At 34.8% G+C, this 23,073-nt stretch overlaps 1 protein-coding gene and 2 pseudogenes across 2 annotated transcripts; 2 read left to right on the plus strand and 1 right to left on the minus strand.

Annotated features, from left to right (window-relative positions):
• Positions 1–1,387: 1,387 nt before the first annotated feature.
• Positions 1,388–5,448, minus strand: LOC141664215 (putative alpha-mannosidase At5g13980). Of its 2 annotated transcripts, XM_074470128.1 has the most exons (8): positions 4,900–5,448; positions 4,774–4,829; positions 4,558–4,684; positions 3,970–4,082; positions 3,454–3,537; positions 3,297–3,368; positions 2,827–2,940; positions 1,388–2,015 (listed from the first exon to the last, which is right to left on the minus strand). In XM_074470128.1, the coding sequence occupies exons 4-8, from the start codon at positions 4,078–4,080 to the stop codon at positions 1,887–1,889; spliced, it is 510 nt and encodes a 169-aa protein (XP_074326229.1). In that variant the 5' UTR covers positions 4,081–4,082; positions 4,558–4,684; positions 4,774–4,829; positions 4,900–5,448; the 3' UTR covers positions 1,388–1,886. The 2 variants fall into 2 exon arrangements, 1 of the variants encoding a protein (XP_074326229.1); XR_012551886.1 differs by lacking the exons at positions 3,297–3,368; positions 3,970–4,082; positions 4,558–4,684; positions 4,774–4,829; positions 4,900–5,448 and adding an exon at positions 3,661–3,960 and having other exon boundaries at positions 1,388–2,310.
• A 4,995-nt stretch (positions 5,449–10,443) lies between these two features.
• LOC141666190 (protein SRG1-like) lies at positions 10,444–12,016 on the plus strand (annotated as a pseudogene).
• Positions 12,017–12,707: 691 nt separating this feature from the next.
• On the plus strand, positions 12,708–13,796 carry LOC141666191 (putative fructokinase-7; annotated as a pseudogene).
• Positions 13,797–23,073: the final 9,277 nt, after the last annotated feature.

The following is a 23,073-nucleotide window of genomic DNA, read 5'->3' on the forward strand; positions in this document are numbered from 1 at the left end:
CATTAATACATATATATATCTGTATCCATACAGTTGGATTGTTGATAAATATTTTTAAAATAATCGGAACACCAATTCAGGATTAAACACTTGTTAGTTGTACTAGTCAAATTTTTTATTTTATTGTATTTATTTGTTATTCATAATTTTTAAATGATCAAGAATAATTTATTTTTATTAGATAAATGTACAATATATTTTTATGAGATTTAAGTAATATTTATTTATTGTGGAGATCAAATGAATTGATTTGTTAGAGAAGAGTGACATGAATTAAAGTCTGCCATTATACATGAATAGGCGTATAAATATGCCTTGGATCACGTGGCAAGTTATTATTGGATAAAATCATAGCACATATCTCTCTTGAGAAGAGTGAAACACATGTGAGGTACACTAAACAGAATCACACACTCACAGTGAGGAAGAAAGAGAAACACATGTGAGGTACACTAAACATAATCACACACTCACAGTGAGGAAGAAAGAGAAACTTCTTGTTATTTCTTTTCCAACCAAGTGAAATATGAGAACTCCTTCAGACGACGGAATACATTCCTTCTTTAAGGGGGAGATAAAAGCTTAAGTAATAGTTTGGAGGATTCCTCAACTAAGGGGGAGAAATAGCAGGGAGGAAGAAAAAGATGAAGTCACTACTAGAAATATGGCATCAGACATCGGTTCAGAACCGATATTAAAAAAAATCTGAACTGATGTCTTCGCGTGTGATGTTAAATGTCATCAGCCTTTAACATCGGTTAACAGCCGATGTCTATTACACTGCTATATATCGGTTTTAATATTAAATATGATGTCTTTGCAACAAATTTCAGCTTAGACTATAGTATTTCTAGGTGAATATGAATATATTATGAGGTATTTATCCATTAAAACATGAAACCTACAAGCTATAAAAACCGGTTATTAAAATTCTTCCAAACAAACCGATGTCAAAATTGAGAGTCAGACATCGGTTTGATTAGTTGCCCGATGTGAAATGGTTGATCATATATCGGTTAAATTAGCCCCCCGATGTGAAATGTAGGATAATACATGGGTGTTTTTTACAAAACCGATGTTAAATCCTTTTGTTTAACATCTATTTCGTTTTAAGTTCGATGTTATTTCGCTTAAAATACATTGAGTTTCTTTTCAGAACCGATGTCAAATGACCATTTCACATCGGTTTTTTAGTTCTTTTTCGTTTAATATTGTTTTACCTGATGTCTTTTGTACATTTTTTACATCGATTTACATTAACCATTGTGATGTTAGTATTTTGTAAATTGCATGCCATCCTGGTACTATTTATAGCCACAGGGAACCAATTGCATTTACAACAAAAAAAAACAATGCAACATCCCAACAAAAAACATACAAAAACATCGAACAGAAATATAAAGATACATTGATACCAAATTTTTTAACATCCAATCCAACAAACTCAATTCTGACATATATTACAAGTCTAGAATAAACATCCCAACCAAAAACAATAAAACCCAAATTCGCTAGTTATTACATCCAACATTCTAAATATCTCTACAACTTGCAAGTTATGCAATTCAATTGGATTTGGTTGGATCGCTGTAAAATATATGGGCCTCCTAGCATTCTCAACAAGTACAAGCTCTTGCCACTAACCTGACATTATTCAGCGAATTTGAGACCTCAAAACTCTGGGGATCTATCTGTGCAGCTTGCTAAAATTGCTTTGTGCCCAAAGATTTTCAGAAATTGCTTTGTATCCAGAGATTGTTAAATTTAAGGACTCAGATAGATGCAAGTGAACTAAATCATAATTTCTATAAGAACCTCAGAACTATACATGCGGACTCTTTTCTGGATCTTCAGGCCATACATGTTTATATGTTAAAAATTTAATCTTAAAGCATTCCAAAATGCACAAGTAATATATCACAATCATTTTCCTGCTGAAACTTGGTTGGTGGACTTCCACGTGAAGAGGTTGATGTTGATTCTGCCATACCAGCTAGTGCAGTGACATGTTCAGGCTGCAAAAAATCTGAATTAATGTTGACCATAGCTTGTAAGTAAAACAGGCAGCGACCCAACTACATGTCTAACAATCTAGATATTTAGTTAAATGCTCGCCTCTTTGTAATTTAGTTAAATGCTCATCTATTTGTATCCTGTGGATAGCCTCTTTGCATAATCATTAGCCACATGCTGCTGCGAAGTACCACTAACTGCATCATGATGTTGCGCAATTGCCAAAGTATCAGCCAAACTGTCAGTTGTAGGGCCTGCTTGACTTCTTCCCTTAAAATGTTATAACCGCCTTGCTGCCTATTAATTAATTTGTAATACATTTTACTTAAAATTTTATGTAACTAGAGGAAAGCAATGCCCTTATCAAATAATCAAATCACTAATAAAATTGCACACCTACCAGATAGTACCCACTTAAGAATTTACACGATCTAGTAGGCATTTACACGATCTGCATATCTGATGATGGTATGAAGTAGTGAGTATGTGTGTGTGCGCGCAAACGTATATTAAAAAACCAGTTAAGCATGTATTATATAACTACAATACCATCTCATTTTAATTTTATACTCACGGGAAGAAGTCATATATTTTGAGCGGCCACAATGCATTTACAGCATATTTGGCATCAGTGTAGAAGGATGGTATTGAATATAGAGCATTGGGAGGCCAATATTTTAGAAACTATCATCAACATACTGTGCCAACTGCCTAGACAACCATTTAATCACTAAAGACAGCGAATATAGAGATCACAAAATCAAACAACTTCAACTCCAAAGGAACTATGATATTTTCTGGATAATAACTAACTTGATTGACATAATGAATAAGCTTGTCCATGTTCCGGAACCACGTCTGAGCATACTGATACTCGAAGTCTGTCCCCATGGTCCACATGATATGATTTTTCCCAGTAATGTTAGCCTGATATAGAGAAGCAAAAAGAATTTGAATCTGCTAGCATCACTAGATTTATAGTTAAAAAAAGATAGAAATCAACCTGAATTTCACATGGTGTCTTTGGATGCTAAGGTCTGACAACTATATGTTGCCAAATATATGCTATTTAAATTTCAGATTAGGCGGTCAGTTTCCATGATCATACTTTATATGTTATTTCTTTATATATTTGTGTGTTTAGTACTAATAATTTCACAACTGTTGTCATTTTCTCAAGGTAGATTGTTAAAGAATATACCTAGCATCCATATGTAAATATGTAAATAGGAAGCGTTCACATATTTGGTGTGCAGAGAGTCAAGTAATTAGACTCAGGTTACCTGTGCTAAGGCAGCAACTACAAAACCATTAACACAATCTTGGAAGTTGTAGTCAAACAAACCCATGTTTTCCTTCAATTTAAAAGTAGTTGTTACATCCTTGAAAATTAAAGCAAAACTTAAAAGCCTATGAAAATTCTGTCTCCAAAGAATTTACCTGGACTACGGGAGAATCATCATCGGCTTCGTAGTAAAAACCACTTGGGGGTTCATAATTTTCAAGAAATGCACCTGCAAAGATCTAAAAGAAAAAAAAATAGATCAGAAGTATTCAACACAATGATAGTATTCCTTATAACTTCTGAGTCCTTAGTTTTAACAATCTCTGGATACAAAGCATTTTTTCTCTGGAAAGAGATCTTACTCAATCTTGTTACTAACTGAAAAAGATCTAGCTACTAGAATTTTTAGAGACTAACTATGGACAGTTATTCCCTTACATGAGATTGACAAAAAATCTAGGAGCTTATACGAGTATATATACACTCCCAAGAATTGTAACTTTTATAGGACGGTAATTGTCAGGTTTATCATGTGAGTAAAGATAGTAAGATGCTTAGGTGGTGCACAACTAATCATATGTATATAGAATTAACATGCTTTTGCATGTAAGGTCTCATATACACTGTGCTACAGATATTTTTAGAAGTTGGAATCGCCTTCTAGAACACACCTGTTTTATGCAATACGTAAAAGCAAGAACCTCCCAAGACATCATCCCAAATCTACAGTTGGTAAAAGCTCTAATATCAAAGTTTTTGCCAATGCGAGGATACATCTCCATGCCTTGTCACGAGAAACAGACCAATATGCATCTTAATGAATATTAACTGTTGCAAGAAAAATCAAGAAGTATGCAACACGTACTGATGCATGTCATACTTGCAAGAGAACTTCATGCATCTAACTTAACAGTTTTGATATGAAAAAATCACAATAAGTTTATAAAAATTAATTAGGAGAAGCGTATAATAAAAATTAGTACGACGCATTCTAGTGCCAAAAAAATTAAGCAACAATCAATAAGGCTAAATATCATGGATTAATGAGAAAGACAACTATTGTCAATGCTAAAAACCAAAATGTCCTATTTGTTATACCTCAAAAGTCATCCATCTTTTTGCAATTTAAAGCCCACCAAAATGCATTGGTGTTAAAGTGGTCCTAGAGCAAAAAAGTGCAGATGATGAATAACACTAGTCTGAATTCTAAAGCATACTTAAATAAATAATAAGCTCTACTTAGTAAATGATAAGCATACCAAAATAGGGGTTGTCTTGACCTTCTCACCGCCTGATTTTATCAAAGCAATAGTACCCTCACTTTTCTCATTTGTTAGGGGCAGGGAGCTGACATCCATAGAACGTCCCATACTATTCCCGTCACTCCTGGTAACATATAAAGATAAGGGGATAGACTGTAAAATTGATAAAAGGACTAGAAAAACTAAAACAAAAAGAGCACTCTGATCTGATACCATCCCTGATTTGCATCTCGAACATTAGCTAATAGTTTGGATGCTGGAGATGAGACCTGAAAGATATATATTAAAAGAATGAAAGATTAATACTCTAAAAAACCAAAAACCTGAGAAAATTGATACCTTTCATCAAAATATCCTCAATGGCTTTCACCAAGGCCCAAATCGAACCTTCCACCAATGAATTTCATGCAAATCGAACCAAAAAAATTATTTCAAGATAATTAGCATGAATGGAACCAATTTTGAGTTGGGCTCGTGTTTAATTAGGGTTATTGTTTTGAATTTGTGAAACTGTGAGTACTAAATTGTTAGAATGGGGTAAATTAGGGTTTGAGATGTGTTGATAGGGAGATGGGAGAGGGAGAGTGGGACGCTGAGAGAGATGAAAGAAAAAAGAGAAATAGTTGGTAAGAGATAATATAGAGAAAAGGTGAAGAGAGAGCTCGATTTGGAGCTTAATTAGAGGGTTTATGGGAGGGAGGGAGGAGAGAAAGAGATGTGAGATGAGGGAGATGAAGTCGAGGCTTGAGAGAAACAGTCATGGTATTTAAGATTGAGTTGAGGTTGTGAGAGAAACTGCAATGGTAGATTTGAGATGAGAGAGAGAGAGAGAGAGAGTCGGGTATGAGTAAAGGGGGCAAAGGGGGAGATATTCTAAAAGGGGGGAAATGAAAAATGAGTTGAAGGGGGAAAATTTTTAGTTAAAGGGGGGGAAATTGTATACTGAAACGGGGGAAAATGATAACTTAAATTTTATTTTTTGGAATCGGTTATAGACAACGATTTTTAAAAACAACGGATGTCAAAGTTAAAAACATTTATTTGGCATTTCTAATATTTGAACATAGATAACGGTTGTTAGACGAAACCGATGTTAAAATCCTTATAAACATCGCTTAATTACAAACCGATGTTAAAAACTCTTTTAACATCGGGTGCATTACGTGCCGATGTCTAAGTACCGATGTCGTATGCACTATTTCTAGTAGTGAGCACATGTACACTACACCACACCATTGTTGTTTGTAACTAAGGATCCTATTGTACGGGAGATGTGGTAAACACAAGGTGATTTTCTGATAAGGGGAGAAGCTGTTTTCTAAATGGGGAGTACCATTGGTTTTTATCTGCGGATCCTATTGTACGGGAGATGTGATAAACGAAGGTGATCTTCTTTAATCAGTTGATTCTCATAAGGGGAGAAGCAAGAGAGATATGTGCTTCTCAACAGGAAATGTATAATAGCATCCGGATCACTACCCTGATGTGAATTCACAACCCTTCGATTAAAGAAACGAGACATATGAATGGTTGATTTAAAGTAAAGAAGTAGAAGTGTAGAACCATCTCACACACCCTCTCTCTGTCATTCTACCACCAATAATTTCATCCTCCGCCTCTCTTCTATCTATTTCTTTCTATAATATACAAACCCATCAACAAAATTTTCCTTAATCTTCTTATATTACATTACATATACAATATATAAAATATATACTCAGGTTCTTTAAAAAACTTCGAAGCCAGGCAATAAAGAGTGAAGAAAATAAGCCGATCTTTTATTCTTCTAATATTTCATGATGTTTATGTTTGTTTTACTTCAGAGAAAGATACAATCCAAACTTTTATTAATTTACATACATGTTTGTTAATTTTTAGTTGATAAATTTTTAATTTGTTTATAATTACGGTTTAATTTTCCGTTATTGTTCCTAACTATTTGTTGATACGGTTAATGACAATAGATCCCATGTGATTGTAGCTTTAATTTGTGATATTAAACATTTATTGGGGTTAAAAATGACTGGAGTTTGTAGTTTGGCCGGAAAAGTTGAGTTCTTGGTTCGTTGTTGACCATAACTTGCTTTACAACGATAATATGAAGTCGTCGTTGTAATTTCTTTGTTGGGCGACTGACCTGCAATGATTTGGTATACAAAACCGGACTGAAAATGGTGTTTTTGGGTCAAATTGAGAGATAGAGCGGGGGGAGCACGAGGATACGATGAACCGGTGAAATTCCGGTTGTTGTTAGCCGGAAAGTGAAGGGGGAGAAAAAATATTGATATTTTTTTTAAACCTTACGTCGGTTGTTCATCATATATTCCGTCATAAATAGGCGTTAATTCCTAAAATACGACATTTTTTCTGTCAGAAATTTCTAACTTACGACGCATTTTTCTGTCGTAAGATTATGTTTTATCTTATTAAAAGTGGGTCCTGTAATGTAATATCCGACGTTTTTTCCGTCGTATGTACATAACTTACGACGTTATTTTTCATATTAGTTTTGTATCTTACGACGATATATTCCGTCGTAAGTAGATTTATTATTTTATTGAGTATGTGAGCCCTACTTCCTAACTTGCGAAACAATTTTATCTTGTGACGAAAAAACGAACTTACTACTCGACCAAAAACGACGATTTTTTTCCGTCATAAATGGCTCAATTACGACGATTTCAGTTCAAAAAAACCGTCGTAAATGGCCAGATCTGTTGTAGTGTATCTCCTAAGGACAATTTAACAATCTTAACTAAAATCGTGAATAACTTACGTATCTGACTTGTCAACACACGTCTAGCCAGGGAATAAATCTTAATCTGTGATCCTAGATACTTGAAAAAATACAAATTACTCTGAAAGTGAACAAAATCATATACATGAGTACAAAAACCCACTTATTAATCTGAAATTTCTTTATTATTGTTTTTTAATGATAATCATAACTTAGAAAAAAAGGTAATACATCTATATATAAAGAAATTTAGAAAGTGCCTTCACTAATTTATGATTTTTTAAATAATAATTTAAAACTCTCCTATAGTATATGTGATCTATTTGGGTTAAAAATAATCTACAGACATAATTGATGTTTTCTTAGTTAAACTCAATTTTTTTAATAACCAGGTCAATTAAGGCACCAAACCCTAAATATTTATTAAATTCATATTTTTTATATTGATACAATTTTTTTTATCATTCACCCATTTTGGTTATGAGTTAGATTCAATTTCAATATTTAAATCAGAAAGAGAAAGTATTTATGAAAGGTATTGTTAGAATAATTACGCTAAATTACAAAAGTATTTGACTTTAGGTTCTCTAGTTTTTTGCATGCAGACATGAAAAAGAATTTGAATAAAGATAAGAGTACTGGTACACATTTTGTTGATCAAATCTTCAAAGCCCCCAACACCTATTTTTTAAATTTCAACACAAAGCTACAAATGTAAACTCACAGTTTTTCGAAACTGGAAAGTTAAACACAGACACAATTTGAAATCTTCAAACTTCTTCTCGAATTTGATAATTTACTGAATGCATTATTTATAAATACATATCATAGGAGTCACGCCTAAATCTTGATAACAAGTAAAATGCATAGCATAATTATATATAGTCATTCTATAGCCTTAAAAGGCTAACCATAATATGGGATAGTTGTTGAAAGGTTAACCCACCAGATTTTTGTAACATTATTTTATAAGATTCTTGTGCTACTTAGTAATCTTGTTATTCATTTAGAAGTCATAATGACTCAATGGATAATCTAAAATATGGTAGTTAATTGTATATATATGATGTCATGTATTGCTCATTAAGTGAATTGGCTAAAATGCACTAACCCATCAACAGCTAAATCACACCTCAAAAGGAAATTCAAATAGTTGGTGATAGTTAATTTACAGTGGCAGAATCCTAGTTCTGACACAATACATGGGTTGATTGAAATCTCAGCAAAGAAAATGCGAGGCAGGACAAATTTTACATGCGATCTTGTATTATAAAGAAGAAGAAATATTATATTTTCATGCATGATAAATTAAAGGGATATTCAAAGTATTATATCAAGATAAATCTAACCTTTGAAGCCCCACAGGAAGGAACGGGAAGGAATGCAGGGGCAATCATATTGTAACTAGAAGATTGTGTTATGTACTATCTTGTAAAAATTGTAACTTGGTGATATATAAACCAAGAAGTAGTAGTACTATATCTAAATAAATAGTTTTAGACTGTTCATCAATAGAAAGAATTATCATGAGAGAAATACTGAAAACACAACTGTGAAATTGCACTTGAAATCTACACATATTATTTCTTCAATATACATTTGAGGTGGTAAGCTCACAAACAAATCACCTGAAATTTATAATTTATATTTTTTTCTTTTCATTTACATGTCATAAATTTTCTCTTCAAAATATTAAAAAAAATTAATTTCTATTCAACCCCCCTTCTAGAAATTACCATAGTTAATTATTAGATAATAACAACTCGTATCAAAACAAGACTTCAATTTAGAGTGGGTTTAAAAATCCTGAAGCTAATTAATGAGCAATGGGAAAGAAGGATGCAGGAGTGAAGATTCCAGTATTGGACGAAGAATATTACTCTCATTGGAAAGTGAAGATGAGACTACACTTATTGTCATAAGATTAAGGATTTGGGAGCTTTATTGACAATGGTCAACATATACCCGTTGAAATAATCTCAAGAGTTACTGGAGCAAATTTAGTCATGGGAGCTGACAAATTAGTTGTAAAAGATCCTAAATATTATTCACAAAAAGACTTGGAAGAGACGAACTAGGATAAAAGACACTACTAGAAACAGTGCCTACGACATCACCCCTTTAACATCAGTTAGAAATGTCACCGATGTTAAAAGCCGTTTTAACATCGGTCGCTTCAAAACCGATGTTAAAGGTGTTGTAAGATATCAGTATATTAACCAACTGATGACTATAATCGTTTAAAAAAAAAGGTCCGTTTTTTCTTTCCCCGTTAATACACCAAAAAATTCCCCCTTAACCAAACATTTTATTCTCAGTTTTTCCCCACTTAACCAAAACCGTTTCCCCCCTCCCTCTCATTCTCTTCTATCTCTCTCTCTCTCATTCTCTCTTCTCTCTTTTCTCTTCTCTCTCATGGTCTCGTCTCTCTTCTCTCTTCTCTTTTCTCTCTTTTCTCTCATCTGTCACTGTCTCTCTTCTCACTCACTCTCTCTAACCTAAAACTCCTATTTTGTACAAACCTATTTATATAAATTAAATTCGATTAATTCATAAATCGAGGTCTATTGGTGCCGAAGAGCCTGGAAAGAAGTCTGGACTACGCGATTAGTATGAGACAAGTATGTTTCTTTTGAATTTATTTTTAAATTTTGATTTTAATCGAGTTTGTTTACAGGTCGGTCTCTAGAGCTTTGTTAATCTTGAAGTTGGGTAACTGGAATTAAGTTTGGAGCTAAATCTCAGTTTTAAGGTACCGCTCTTTTTTTACAGACATTGATATACTCTTTATGTATACTTTCTATTTCAATTCAGTTGTTTTTAAACGTTTACAATATATCGACGTTTTGTCTAATATGAAATTTCCATACCTCAAAAGGTCTTTTCTGTAGTAAAATTTATCTTCAAATTATTTACACCTAGCAATGTACCTAAATTGTATGTTACAGAAAAAAAAATTATTCGAGAGCTCCTGCTAAGCAATTTTTGTGTATACCCAATATTTAGGCATTTAAGCTCAGAAAGTTTGCTATTGAGTATGGGAAGAGAAAGGATCAGAATGGAAAGAAGCCTTCCTGGATGACACCGATCTTACATGGATTTCACGTCGTAGAGGAAACAAAGGACAGGAGTTGTGGTGAAACAAACTTGGATATGATGATGAATTGCAAAATCTTCATTTGGCTTGTAAAAACTGGGTCTTCTTCTAGGTACTTTACACTGCACAAGTAAATTTTAGTTAACTTCTTCAGATTTAATTAATTTAGATACTATATGGTCGCGAATATTTAAATAAAAATGTCTCATGGTTGCTATCATGCTACTAATCTTTTATGCGTTTAAAAATATAATTATATTTAATTTGTTTTGGTTTATGGTAAGACATATATCTAAGAGATTTTTTTGGGACAACAGTTAGTAATTCATGGTGGGACAGAGATAATCGAGAAAATGAAGGTGGTGATTGAGCAGTTCTTTAACCTGCCCCTAGAGGAAAAGATGGAGTGGGGACAATCAAAAAGTGACACTGAAGGCTATGGACAAGTTTTTGTTTTCTCCGACGATCAAAAGATTGACTGGGCTGATATGTTATTTCTTTATTTGCTTCCTGTTTCACTAAGAAAGATGAGACTTTGTCCTGAAAAGCCTTCTTCATTCAGGTATTCAATCTGTCTATGATAAGAAAACAATCATGTTAGTATATGATGACATATCATACCTTATTATTAGATAATTGACAATGCTTTGTATCATGATCAGGTCAACATTAGACGAGTACTCAAAAGGGATGCACAAAATTTAAATGAGCCTATTTCGGTCAATAGAAATAAACCTGGGAGTTGAGGCAGGCAATCTTAGCCGTTTGTTTGATAAGGATTGTAAGCAAGGAATTAGACTGAACTATTATCCACCTTGCACCCATGCTAACAAATGCATTGGCCTCACTCCTCACTCAGATGCAGTCAGTCTCACTCTCTTAGTTCAGGTTAATGACGTCCAAGGATTACAAATGAAGAAAAATGACAAATGGTTGCCTATCAAACCAGCTCCAGGAGCCATCATCGTCAATATAGGTGACATGTTTGAGGTAAATCCTTTGATTGCATCATCTTCTTCTTTTTAAGTTGTTTATTGATAACCTAATAAAATATAATGCATTCTTTGTATTATCAACAGGTGAAACAAAATGAGCTCAACTCAGACTCGGTTGTGGTGCAAAGAGAAGAGAACAAAGGACATGAGTTGTGGTTCTTTGGTATTTTCCATGCTCGGGTAGGAGATCGGGTTACCAAGTATATGTAGTCTCATTTATTCGATAAAAAGCCCCCACAGGTACGCAATGTAATAGACCTCAATGAGTACTTATAATTTATTTAAAATCTTTCTCATTTAAAATAAGATTAATTTCTTATGGGGCAGTCTGAGTTGAGGAGGAAGAGCAAAGAAACGATAAGAAAGGCTTACCTTGGCGTGAGAGCAAAGATCAGGGAGACAACTAAGAGGGAAGATACGTGGAAAGTGGTAACTACATCTGTCATTGTCATCAATGGAGAGAAGCTGGTACTGGCTTATATGGGCGAGTATAGAGCTATTGTGTGTAAAGATGGCGAGGCTCACCAAGTTGGCCGAAAGCATAAGCAGTCAACTAAGCGACATTGGTCATACAAATTGTTCTCAAGTAACGATGGTCTCCACCACTATATCTATTCGAGACAATGATCTAGTTGTCAAAATAATGTGTTGATGTTATAACGAACACAACTACTACTCCCGTACTAAATACTAAATCTATAAAGATACTCTTATCAGAAAACCAAATCATTATTTATTCAACTTCATTGCCCATTTTTCTGTAGGTGATAAAGCATCAAGAGGATGTAAACCTTATCAGGCACCTAGATGACCCGCAAGAAGTTGCTGAGTGTTTAGCAAAGGAGGCTTTAGTAAGAATGAGCAAAAGAAAGATTTCATGTTTAATTATTCGATTTGAGTCTCATGCATCATGTGGCTATTAAGATAAGTCAGACCACAAAAATGACCAAAGTATTTGTACAATGCATTTTTTTGGGTGAAACAAAGATATACTAGGATGCATCATCTATTTCAATGTGGAATAGTTCCTGTCTAAAAAACAAATTATGGAATATTTGCAGTGCGGAATCGATGGATGTTAACTGAATAGTTGTATATGTACATCTTGAAAGGCAGGTTGATATGTAACAACTATCCATTTCTTGAATTTGGCCAGGCTGGCGTTATTTCAAAATATATGCCCATTTAAACTTAGAGAAATTATTAGTTATGTGCTAGAAAACTTATTTTTGTGATGTCCATTTAATCTTGAGGTGCAGTAATCATATTAAAAGCTTTAATTACTGTATCTTAGGTTGGGTAGGATAAATTTAGATACATGTTGGCTGATATCTTGAAAGAGAACAAGGTTGATAATTCTGGCATTTGATTTGACCTACTTGCTAAGACAGCGCTGGCATTTGTTACACTCAGGTCGGATGGCGAGCGAGAATTTATGTTTTTCCGCAATCCGAGTGCAGATATGCTTTTCCGCAAATCAGAACTTGATATAAATTTGATCCAGATGGTTTGCTTTCTTTATCTTTTCTTGTAATAGATTTAATGCTGATGGCGCATATATTAATATACAGTTAAATGATATTTAAAGCAGGAAACAATATTTCACTATGGTTCAATAAGTTTGATTGAAGAACCATGTAGGTCTACTCATCTTTGTGCAATGGAAGTTGCAAAAATATCAGGTTGCATTCTGTCTTATGGCCATCAGCGGATGCTGCTCGAGACAGTATAATGAGCATTTGGTACCAAGCAGACGTCATCAAGGTCTAGTTTCTAAAGAGTGAACTGTTGCACTTGCAATTATAATAAGCTGTCTACAGAAGTTATGACATGATGTAACATTATGTTACTATACTGTAATAGGCCATTGTTGTGTTGGCACTAAACAAGACTCTTATGAAATGATAGGTAAGCGAGGACGAAGATTCTTTCTTAACTGGAGGAAATGATCCTTATGATGATAATGTGGTTTTAAGAAATTTATACCACTCTAACCTAAAGCTTCTATTAGTAACAGAAGGATCTGAGGGTTGCAGATACTATACCAAGGTATTCTTACCGGTTACAGAGTAGTTACATATTTCTAAATTAGCCTACTAGCATGCATGATTATATATAACTTATTTGTAAACATTTTGTTCAGGAATTCAAGGGTAGAGTATCTTGTTTGAAAGTAAAGGTTGTGGACACAACTGGTGCAGGTGATGCTTTTGTTGGTGCGATACTGAACAACTTAGCTTCTAACTTGAATTTGTACATGGTAAACATACAGATTAATACACAAGTAGCTTTTGTGATTAATACACATGTGATTTTTGGTTGTAGATATATGGATGTTGGTTGTTTGTTGGACGTCGGAATGGTTAGATGTTGCTTGTCGGAGAATGTCGTTGGATTTTGGTTGTAGACACTAAAGTTAATTAACACATTTTTGGTTGTTTGTTGGATGTTGATTTAGTATTTCTTTTTGCTTTTGTCCGGGTTTATGCACAAATACACAGGCTCATTTAAAAAAAAAAGAACTCAAATATCAATGCTTATTGTAAAACTGATGTAAAGCAACTAAAAATAAATCATCTACTTAAATAAAAATGATGTCTAAACTAACAAAAAAAATCGAATTATAGGAATGAAAATGATGTCTAAAATGTTAAAACACATTGCTTTGTGCAAGTATATAAAAGTAAATCAAAAGAAAACTGATATCTTCCAGGACAATGTACATCAGTTTAACTTACGCAGCTGATGTTGAAGCAGAAGTTTCACACCGCTTCCTCAAGTAAAACTGATGTTATAAGTTATGTTTAACGTTGGTTGAGTAAATAAGCCGATATAAAATACAGAGTAAGACATCAGTTTTTTAGGAATATGATGTCTATTAGTTAAAAATTCTTCTCTGTAATATGTTTATAGTGCTTTTTAACTTCCTAAATACCATTTTTCACAATCTAGTTTTAACATATTATTAAAAAAGGGCTAATTATACATCAATTTGCTAAGAAAACTGATGTCTATGTACATCTTTAACATTGGTTAAAAACCGATGTTAAATACCCCTACGTTTCTCTGCACATGCAGAGACATTTGTTTGAAAAAAAGGAAGACATCAGCTCATAACCGATGTCTAAGGGCATTTTTCTAGTAGTGAGAATCACGAACATTCTATACAATGATATAAATACTGACATGTTTGAGAATGATATGAATTTCTCTACAGCCAAAGAAGTATAAGATATGATAAAAACACTTTATATGATGGTTATGAGCAAAGCAGAGAGAACAAGATGCAGCTCCTCATACAAAAGTATGAGTATTTTCACTCTGCTCTAGGTGAAGGATTGAGTGAAATATTCAACAGATTTCAAAAGTTATTGAATGGTTTGAAACTACATATGAGACTTTATCACGTGAAAGAATCAAACATAAAATTCTTATGATCTCTTCCAATGGAATGGAAGACAAGTATAGTCTCTATCAGAAACTCATTTAAGTATAAAGATTACGCCCTTGACAAACTTTATAAAATCTTGAAAACATAATAGCTGGAAATATAAAAAGATGAGGGCATTAAGAAAGGACAAAGAAAAGATAAATATGTAGCTCTTGTTGTATCAAATAAAAGTGAAAATCAAGTGGAAATCAAACTAGAATCTGAATATAAGGAAGCTGAGGAAATTAGATCAAGGCGGGGAAAATGAAAAGTTATGGAACACAATGATGATATTTCTCACAAGATTAACTTGAAGAGATAGATTAATATATGACATTTATGTTGAATAGATTTGCTAATCTTAAATTCAGAAGGAAGCCTTTCTTCAAGCCATTCACAAAATAGTTCAGCTCTAGTAGCGTTAGGAATCACATGCACTTTTGATGATGAATAAAACATATAGCACCGTATTTCATTAAACATGAAGTATCTATCAATGGATAAATTATCATTGTCTGATAGCCATTGATAGAGTAGCTTATCTATGAAAAGAATTTGTAGCACTTTTCATGTAGATCTCATTTAATAGTCACTGTTGTAGTTGTTCATTCAACAGTCATCACTAAATCAATGGATAAATAGAATATGGCGGCTAATTGTAAATACTCGAGGTTATGTAATTCTAATTAAATGAAATGAGACATCAATGGCTAAGGAGAACAGATTTTCAATGGCTAAGGAGAACGATTTTCAATAACCAGCCCAACAATGAGTAAGAAGACTACACTGTCAATGGCTAATGTAGTAAGTAACAATTGATAGTGACTTGACGAGGTACATATATTAAATTTAACAGAGCATATGGGCTGATAAAAGATCTCAGTTTGAAAAATGGAAGCCAAGAAAAAATGTGTATGTGATCCTGGATATTGAAGAAAAAGAAACATTCCATTCCCATGCATGACAAATTGGAGGGATATTCAAAACAATATATCAAGATACAATCTAGCCTCATTTGTCAAGCATCACAGGAAAGAGAATGAAAAAAACATCTTGCTGGATCTCAAAGACTGTGTTAAAACTTGGTGATTTATAAAGCAAGTAGCAGGAGTGTATTCTCTAAAAAATAAGAATATAGATTTTTCAATAGAGCTAAGACTAGAGCATTATCTTTTAAAAAAATATTGTAAAATGCAGTTATGAAATTCTTGTAATTTACACAGATTATTTCTTCAATATAAACTCAGGTGGCAAGTAAAAAATAAATCACCTGAATTTTTCATGTCTTGTATTCTTATTTCAGTTTAGCAATTGTTCAAGTTGAAAAAGTTGAAATTTATAATTTGTGTTCATATCCCCCTTCTACTAATTACTCATATCTTGAAGGTTTAACAATCAATCATGGGTAAGAAGGATATTGGTGTAAAAATTTCTATATTTAATAGATAATTTTATTCTCACTAGAAAGAGAAGATGAGGCTTCACCTGATGTCTCACGATGAGGGGTTTGTCTACTGCTTTAAAAATGGTCTTCATATTCCCATGAAGACAATCACAGAACTTGTAGCAGCTGATGGTACTACTGGTGCTGACAAAATAATAGTGAAGAATCCAGGTGACTATCAACAAAAGATCTGGATGAAGATAAAAAAGACAAGAGGACTATGAACATTCTTTTAAAGGCATTCATTCTGATATGTTTGAATGTGTCATGAACAGTCATACAACCAAGGATGTATGAGACACCATTCACACTCTCTGTGAAGGATTCGAGCAAGTCAGAGAAAATAGAATGCAACTCCTCATACAACACCATGAGTACTTTCACTCTATTCTAGGAGAAGAATTTAGTGAAACATTCAATAGATTCCAGAAACTGTTCAATGGTCTAAGATTGAATGGAAGAGCATATCTGGTTAAGGACTCTAATCTGAAGTTTTTAAGATCTCTTTCAAAGGAATGGAAATCGACAACTGTTAGTCGCTAAATACGCGCTAATAATTCACGCAAGTATACGCGATCGCAAGTAATATAGAATTATTTCTAGTTCTTTTCCAAAGAGACTGGTTAGGTTAACTTTTTGATTTATGCACTTATGCAACAATGATATGGCTATTATTCAATGCTAAGATGAATAACAATTTGAGTTTGAATATACTACGATTAACTATTGAAAATTATACTATAGAACATGAATTAAGCGATTAAAGAGATTTGAATAATATATGACACAAACATGGGATTCTAACTTCATTAAATACTTCATTCAATAGCCTTCTCGTTCTTAACCTTAGCATGTAATGGTGATTACACTAATCAGATAACACGAAACTGATAAATGATAACTTTCGTTGTACGAATACCATACATACCAGACATCCACAATAGAGGTGGAAACTGAATATACACCAATTATATTGAGACCTTATATGTCTATAGAATTTGACAATATAATGGTTTAATGCACAAGTTATCTATCGGGATTACATAGGACAAGTAAGATGGTTAAAATTACCTATGAATCATGCATAACAATATCACATGAACCTATGCTAGCATGGCAAGTTCTAAATCCTTAAATTAACTTTCGCTTCATTAAAGATTAACACGCTATCTTATAAGTTCGCGACGCTCACAAGACGACTAAGAACAACCAATACTAGGTTATCATACAATCACCACACACTAAGGCATCGAACAAATTAACTAAAGAAATCTGTAAATAAATCCGCTAGAACCCCACGATAATGATTAGCCCATAATCAGACTCATCATCAACGTGGGTTCCGATGAAAAGATGGTATAATAAACGTAGTCTTTATAAAACAATTAATAACAAAGTACATAATCCATAGTATTAGGTTCAAAAAAACAAGAAACGAGCATCCAAGTTTATAACTTAGAACAAAGATTCACAAGAATAAACTAGATCGTCTTTGCCTTCATTGAATTGTGTTATAGGTCTTCTTGTCGTCTTCTCCTTAAGCTTTGTTTTTCGTCTCCTTTTGAAAAATGACCTTTATTTATGTATATATAGCAACCCATGCATAATAGAATTTCACCAATCAAAAGTCCACAAGAATCAGGATTCTAAAACCCCGACCCCGCGCGGCCGCGCGGTTGACCAGCGCGGGCGCGCTGACATTTGGCTTCTCTGGCGCAGGCGCGCGCTAGCACAGCGCGGGCGCGCCGGTCTTCTGGAAAAACTGAAATTGCCTTATTTTCTTGCTGCAATGAGCTGGTCTTTATGAGCCTTTATTCCTTGGACACCATCTTAACACCATATTAGCATCAAATTAATGATAATTCACTTGAATTCCGGATTAATGCCTGAAATGCAAAAATTCTAGAAAACACATTAAAACATCAATAACTTGAGTATAAATACACCAATTCAGAGCTTTACGGAGCATTATAAAGTTCATAAATGCCACTCAACATACCCCCAAACTTGAATCGATGTTGACTCAAAGAACAAGAAATAAAAATTCATGAATGCAAACTATATGAATGCAACGATCCCCATAGAATAACTAAACCAATCAATAAGCAACATCTCAACGAATACAGTTATTCGCATAAATATCAATCAAACCCCACAAATCAACTTACAAACCAGAGACGTGCGTGTGTGCAAATGCTTACAGATATACCATCGCAACTATATCAATAATAATGACACACTACTCATCAAAACAATCGCAAGGTTATAAATAAAATAAAAACTAGACTCAAAATAACTTATAACACTTCAATACTTATATTGGAGTTTTACACGGATTCACGCTTTTATTTATAACACGGAAACATCACAAATATGCTTATTTGACCGTGCAATGAGTGAGGTCCACAAAAGACTTATACAATAGTACCCATATAGCGAGCGTTAGGTTAGCGGATCCCAGCATATAAAAGCCTTAGGTCGCTAGGCACAAAGTCCCCTAAGAACTTAATAACTCGAGTACTAAAGAACCCACTCGTGATCAATTATACATAACACTTATTTTTTTATTTTTCTCTTTTTTTTTCTTTTTTTCATTTTTTCACAAATTACGGAACAAGTGTGTTTCGCTCCATCTCGTTCAACCCTAGACTACTCATATAAAATGAGCTGGCTACTAGCCATTTGACACATAGCCACAACAACTAGCAATGAAATCCAATTTTCTCCAATTTTTAAATATCCATATTATTTTATCATTAAGAGAAAATATCATCTATTCCAAATATAAACAAGCAATTAAACCTCGACCATAATCTAGCCCTCAAGCAACCTATACAACTTAGTGAAATACAATTGTCTCTAGCATGCAAATCAATTTGATAAGACTTACCATCACTAAATACGACATCACTACACTAGCATCAGTATCACAAATCAATCGGAAAAATCGTCTAATGGATCATGTTATTATGCAAATGCATGAAACTATATGAACAAACTATCATAAAAAACTATAAAAAAATCTACATGGCAAACATGCAACTAAATGCGCTAAACTATCATGAATATGCAAACTATATGCGACTCACACAAAACATATTCCTTTAACTACTACCCCCAAACTTAAAATTTTTATTGTCCTCAGTGAAGGTAATAGCAAGGAATCAGGCATACCTAATCCGAATCAGGATCCTCACCCGCAACGGGTGGAGTGTCAGGCATGTCTGGAGGTGGATACATGGAGTCCTCGCCAAATATTGGCCACTAGATGTCCACACATGTGGCTCTGAATGCAATCCCTAGTACTTGGGTGAGATCACGTGCAAATCGACTATGGATATCATGCATCGCATCCATCCTCCTCTCTAGACGCCTATACTGCGCCATGTTCATACCAACTCCAATATCTTCTCCTGCTTCATCATGCTCCTGCTGCGATGGACCAGCCTCTTCACCCAACTGAGATCTCCAAACTGTTTTGCTCGTCTGAGCTTCCCTAGCAGCTGGCCTCCCACCAGGTAGATAGTCAAAAGAATACCCAAGTCCCTTCAAATCAGGCTTGCCTCCATCCCACTCTTGCATCATCAACAAAGTGGTGCTGTCAATCGGAACACTAGGAATTTGAAGTTGCTCGTGTGTTGGCCAATGAACACCAACTGCCACACACAAATTCATCACAATGGACGTATAGTGTATAGAACCCGTAGTACTCCCTCGCGAAAATCTCAGAATCCCTTGGTGAATAACCATACCAGGGTCCACATAGTCCCCCTGCAGAATAACCTACAACAAGCGTGCATGCTCCACAGTAACATCATGCACATGAGAAGATGGCATGATATTAGCACAAATAAAAGAATTACATGCACATACAAACCTATTCATGCACGACGCAGGGAACGTGGAGTAATCAGTCGTACCCCTCTTGAACTTCCAGTGAGTCTTAGGCATACACAGAGTAGCAACTATGAAATCCAAATTAAACTCCTTCAGAGTCTTCTCGTTCAAAATATCCTGAATGGGCTTCCTCACGGGCTGCTAAATCACCCTCATTATTGCCTCAACACTGTACTCCATAGTCATCCCCCTAACCATAGTAAAACCATTCTTCTCCACCTTTGCATTAGCATAAAACTCACGAATCACACTAATGGGCACAGCAGCGGGTGCCTCGCAAAAAGAAACCCAACCCATCTCCGAGATCATCTCCAATAACTTAACATATTTCCCTGATGGGAGAAAACCACACTCCTTGGCTATAGGCTTCGAGAGAAGCCTCGTATACTCCGCTTCAGCCTCCGGAGTTGAAAACCTTGGCCTCACACCACCTGCACTTAAAAAATCAGTGGTGCTGCTGCTTACTTGAGTTCGCTGTCTTTTGGGTGCCATTGGGATTGAATAAAAAATAAGTGTTTGAGAGAGAATTTTGTTTGAGAATTTGAGAAGTGATGGAGAAGTTATGTATAAATGTGTGCATATATAGGAGGTTGGGAGAAAATTAGATATAAAATATAAGTGGGAATTGATTATGGGAATAGTGGGAATAATGGGTTTAATTTGGAGAGGGAAATTTGGGATGTGGAAGAGTAAAAATCGGGTAGAATTTGATTTTGTAGTAAAGTCCCTGATTTTCTCTTCTTTTTCTGATTTTTATTTTTTTCGGATTCAGGGGGTAGCGCGGCCGCGCGCTACCTCAGCGCGGGCATGCCGTGCTTCTGACTTTTCAGCGCGGCCGCCCCGCCAAGCAGTGCAGGCGCGTGCTACTGTAGCTGGCCCAAATTTTTTTTTTTTTAATTTTTTGTGCTTTTCTCCTTTCTTTCTTCTTCCTCTATCTACTAATGTACAACAAACTTGGGTTTTCTCCCAAGAAGCGCCTTTCTTACGTCGTTAGCTTAACGTAGAAATGCGAGATCAAACGGATAATAAAACGCCACTAACCACCTCCCGGTTTACCGTGTCACCGTAGTAATGCTTCAAGCTCTGACCATTTACCTTGAATGCTTGGCCCGGATCATTCTCAAAAATCTCCATCGCTCCATATAAAAACACAGTTTTGAAAATAAACGGCCCTGACCACCTCAACTTCAATTTTCCAGGAAAAAGACGGAAACGAGAGTTAAACAAAAGAACTTGTTGCCCTGACATAAATGATTTGAGAACTAGACCCCTATCGTGCCACCTCTTGACTTTTTCCTTATATATTTTGTTGTTTTCATATGCTTGAACTTGAAACTCGTCGAGTTCATTCAATTGAAGAATCCTCTTCTTTCCATCTGCATCCAAGTCAAGATTCAACTTCTTCAAAGCCCAATACGCTTTATGCTCTAGCTCCACCGGTAAGTGACACCCCTTACCATTAACCAACTGATACAGCGACATTCCTAATGGCGTCTTATATGCTATTTTGTACACCTAAACAGCTTCATCAAGCTTCAAAGACCAATCTTTCCTCGATGGACACACAACTTTCTATAAAATACGCTTGATCACTCTATTGGATACCTCAGCTTGACCATTTGTCTGAGGATGATAAGCCGTAGCAATGCGATGATTCAAATTATACCTTTACATCATAACAGTGAACTTGCTTGTGAAGAAAATTAAGCACTACCTTTGCATCGTTCGTCGGCAACGCCTTGACTTCAACCCATTTCGACACATAATTAACCCTCAACAAGATATATTGATTATTACAAGATGAAATAAATGGCCCCATGAAATCAATTCCCCATACATCGAAGACTTCAACCTCGGGAAGCATATTAAGAGGCATCTTATCCCTCTTGGACATATTACCCACACGTTGAAATCGATCACATTTCAAAACAAACTGATGAGCATCTTTGACCAGAGTCGGCCAAAAGAAACCGCTTTGAAGAATACGAGCTATTGTCTTTTCTCCACCATAGTGTCCTCCATAAGCCGTTGAGTGGCAATCTCGCAAGATCCTCCATGTTTCGCTATAAGGAATACATCTCCTGATGATTTGGTCAGCTACTTGTCTAAAGAAAAATGGCTCATCCTATATATACCACTTCACTTTATGCTAAAACTTCTTTCTTTGAGCGTATATCAAATTTGGAGGCATAACGTTACTCACAAGGTTGTTCACAATGTCAGCGAACCACGGTTCTTCATCTTCCGCTCCAAATAATTGATCATCGGGAAAAGATTCGTTAATTAAAGATTTATCCTTTGAAGTTGCAATTGGATCCTCTAAACACGAGAGATGATCGATGACTTGATTTTCAGTCCCTTTCCATCCTTGATCTTTAATTCAAACTACTGGAGTAAAAGAAATCTTATAAATCTAGGCTTCCAATCCTTCTTCGAGTTGAGATAGCGAATGGCAGCGTGATCAGTGAAAACTGTCACCTTCGTCCGAAGTAGATAAGATCGAAACTTCTCAAAACCATAGATAATAGCCAAAAGTTCTTTCTCAGTAGTGGTGTAGTTTAGTTGAGCACCACTAAGAGTCTTACTAGCATAGTAGACTACATGAAATATGTTGTTCTTTCATTGGTCAAGAACTGCTCCAACTGCATAATCACTTTCATCACACATCATTTCAAACGGTTCAGACCAATCAGGTGCAGTTATGACAGGTGCCGTAATCAAATATTTCTTTAGTGTCTCAAAAGCAACAAGGCACCCGTCATCAAACTTGAAAGGAACATATTTCTCTAGAAAATTGCACAACGGCTTCGAATTCTTAGAGATGTCCTTGATGAAATGCCTATAGAAACCCGCATGACCAAGAAAACTGCGAATTCCCTTAACAGATATTGGTGGAGGCAGTTTTTCGATAAC

The sequence above is a fragment of the Apium graveolens genome, chromosome 6, assembly GCF_009905375.1.
Source record: "Apium graveolens cultivar Ventura chromosome 6, ASM990537v1, whole genome shotgun sequence".
Taxonomy (NCBI): Eukaryota; Viridiplantae; Streptophyta; class Magnoliopsida; order Apiales; family Apiaceae; genus Apium; species Apium graveolens.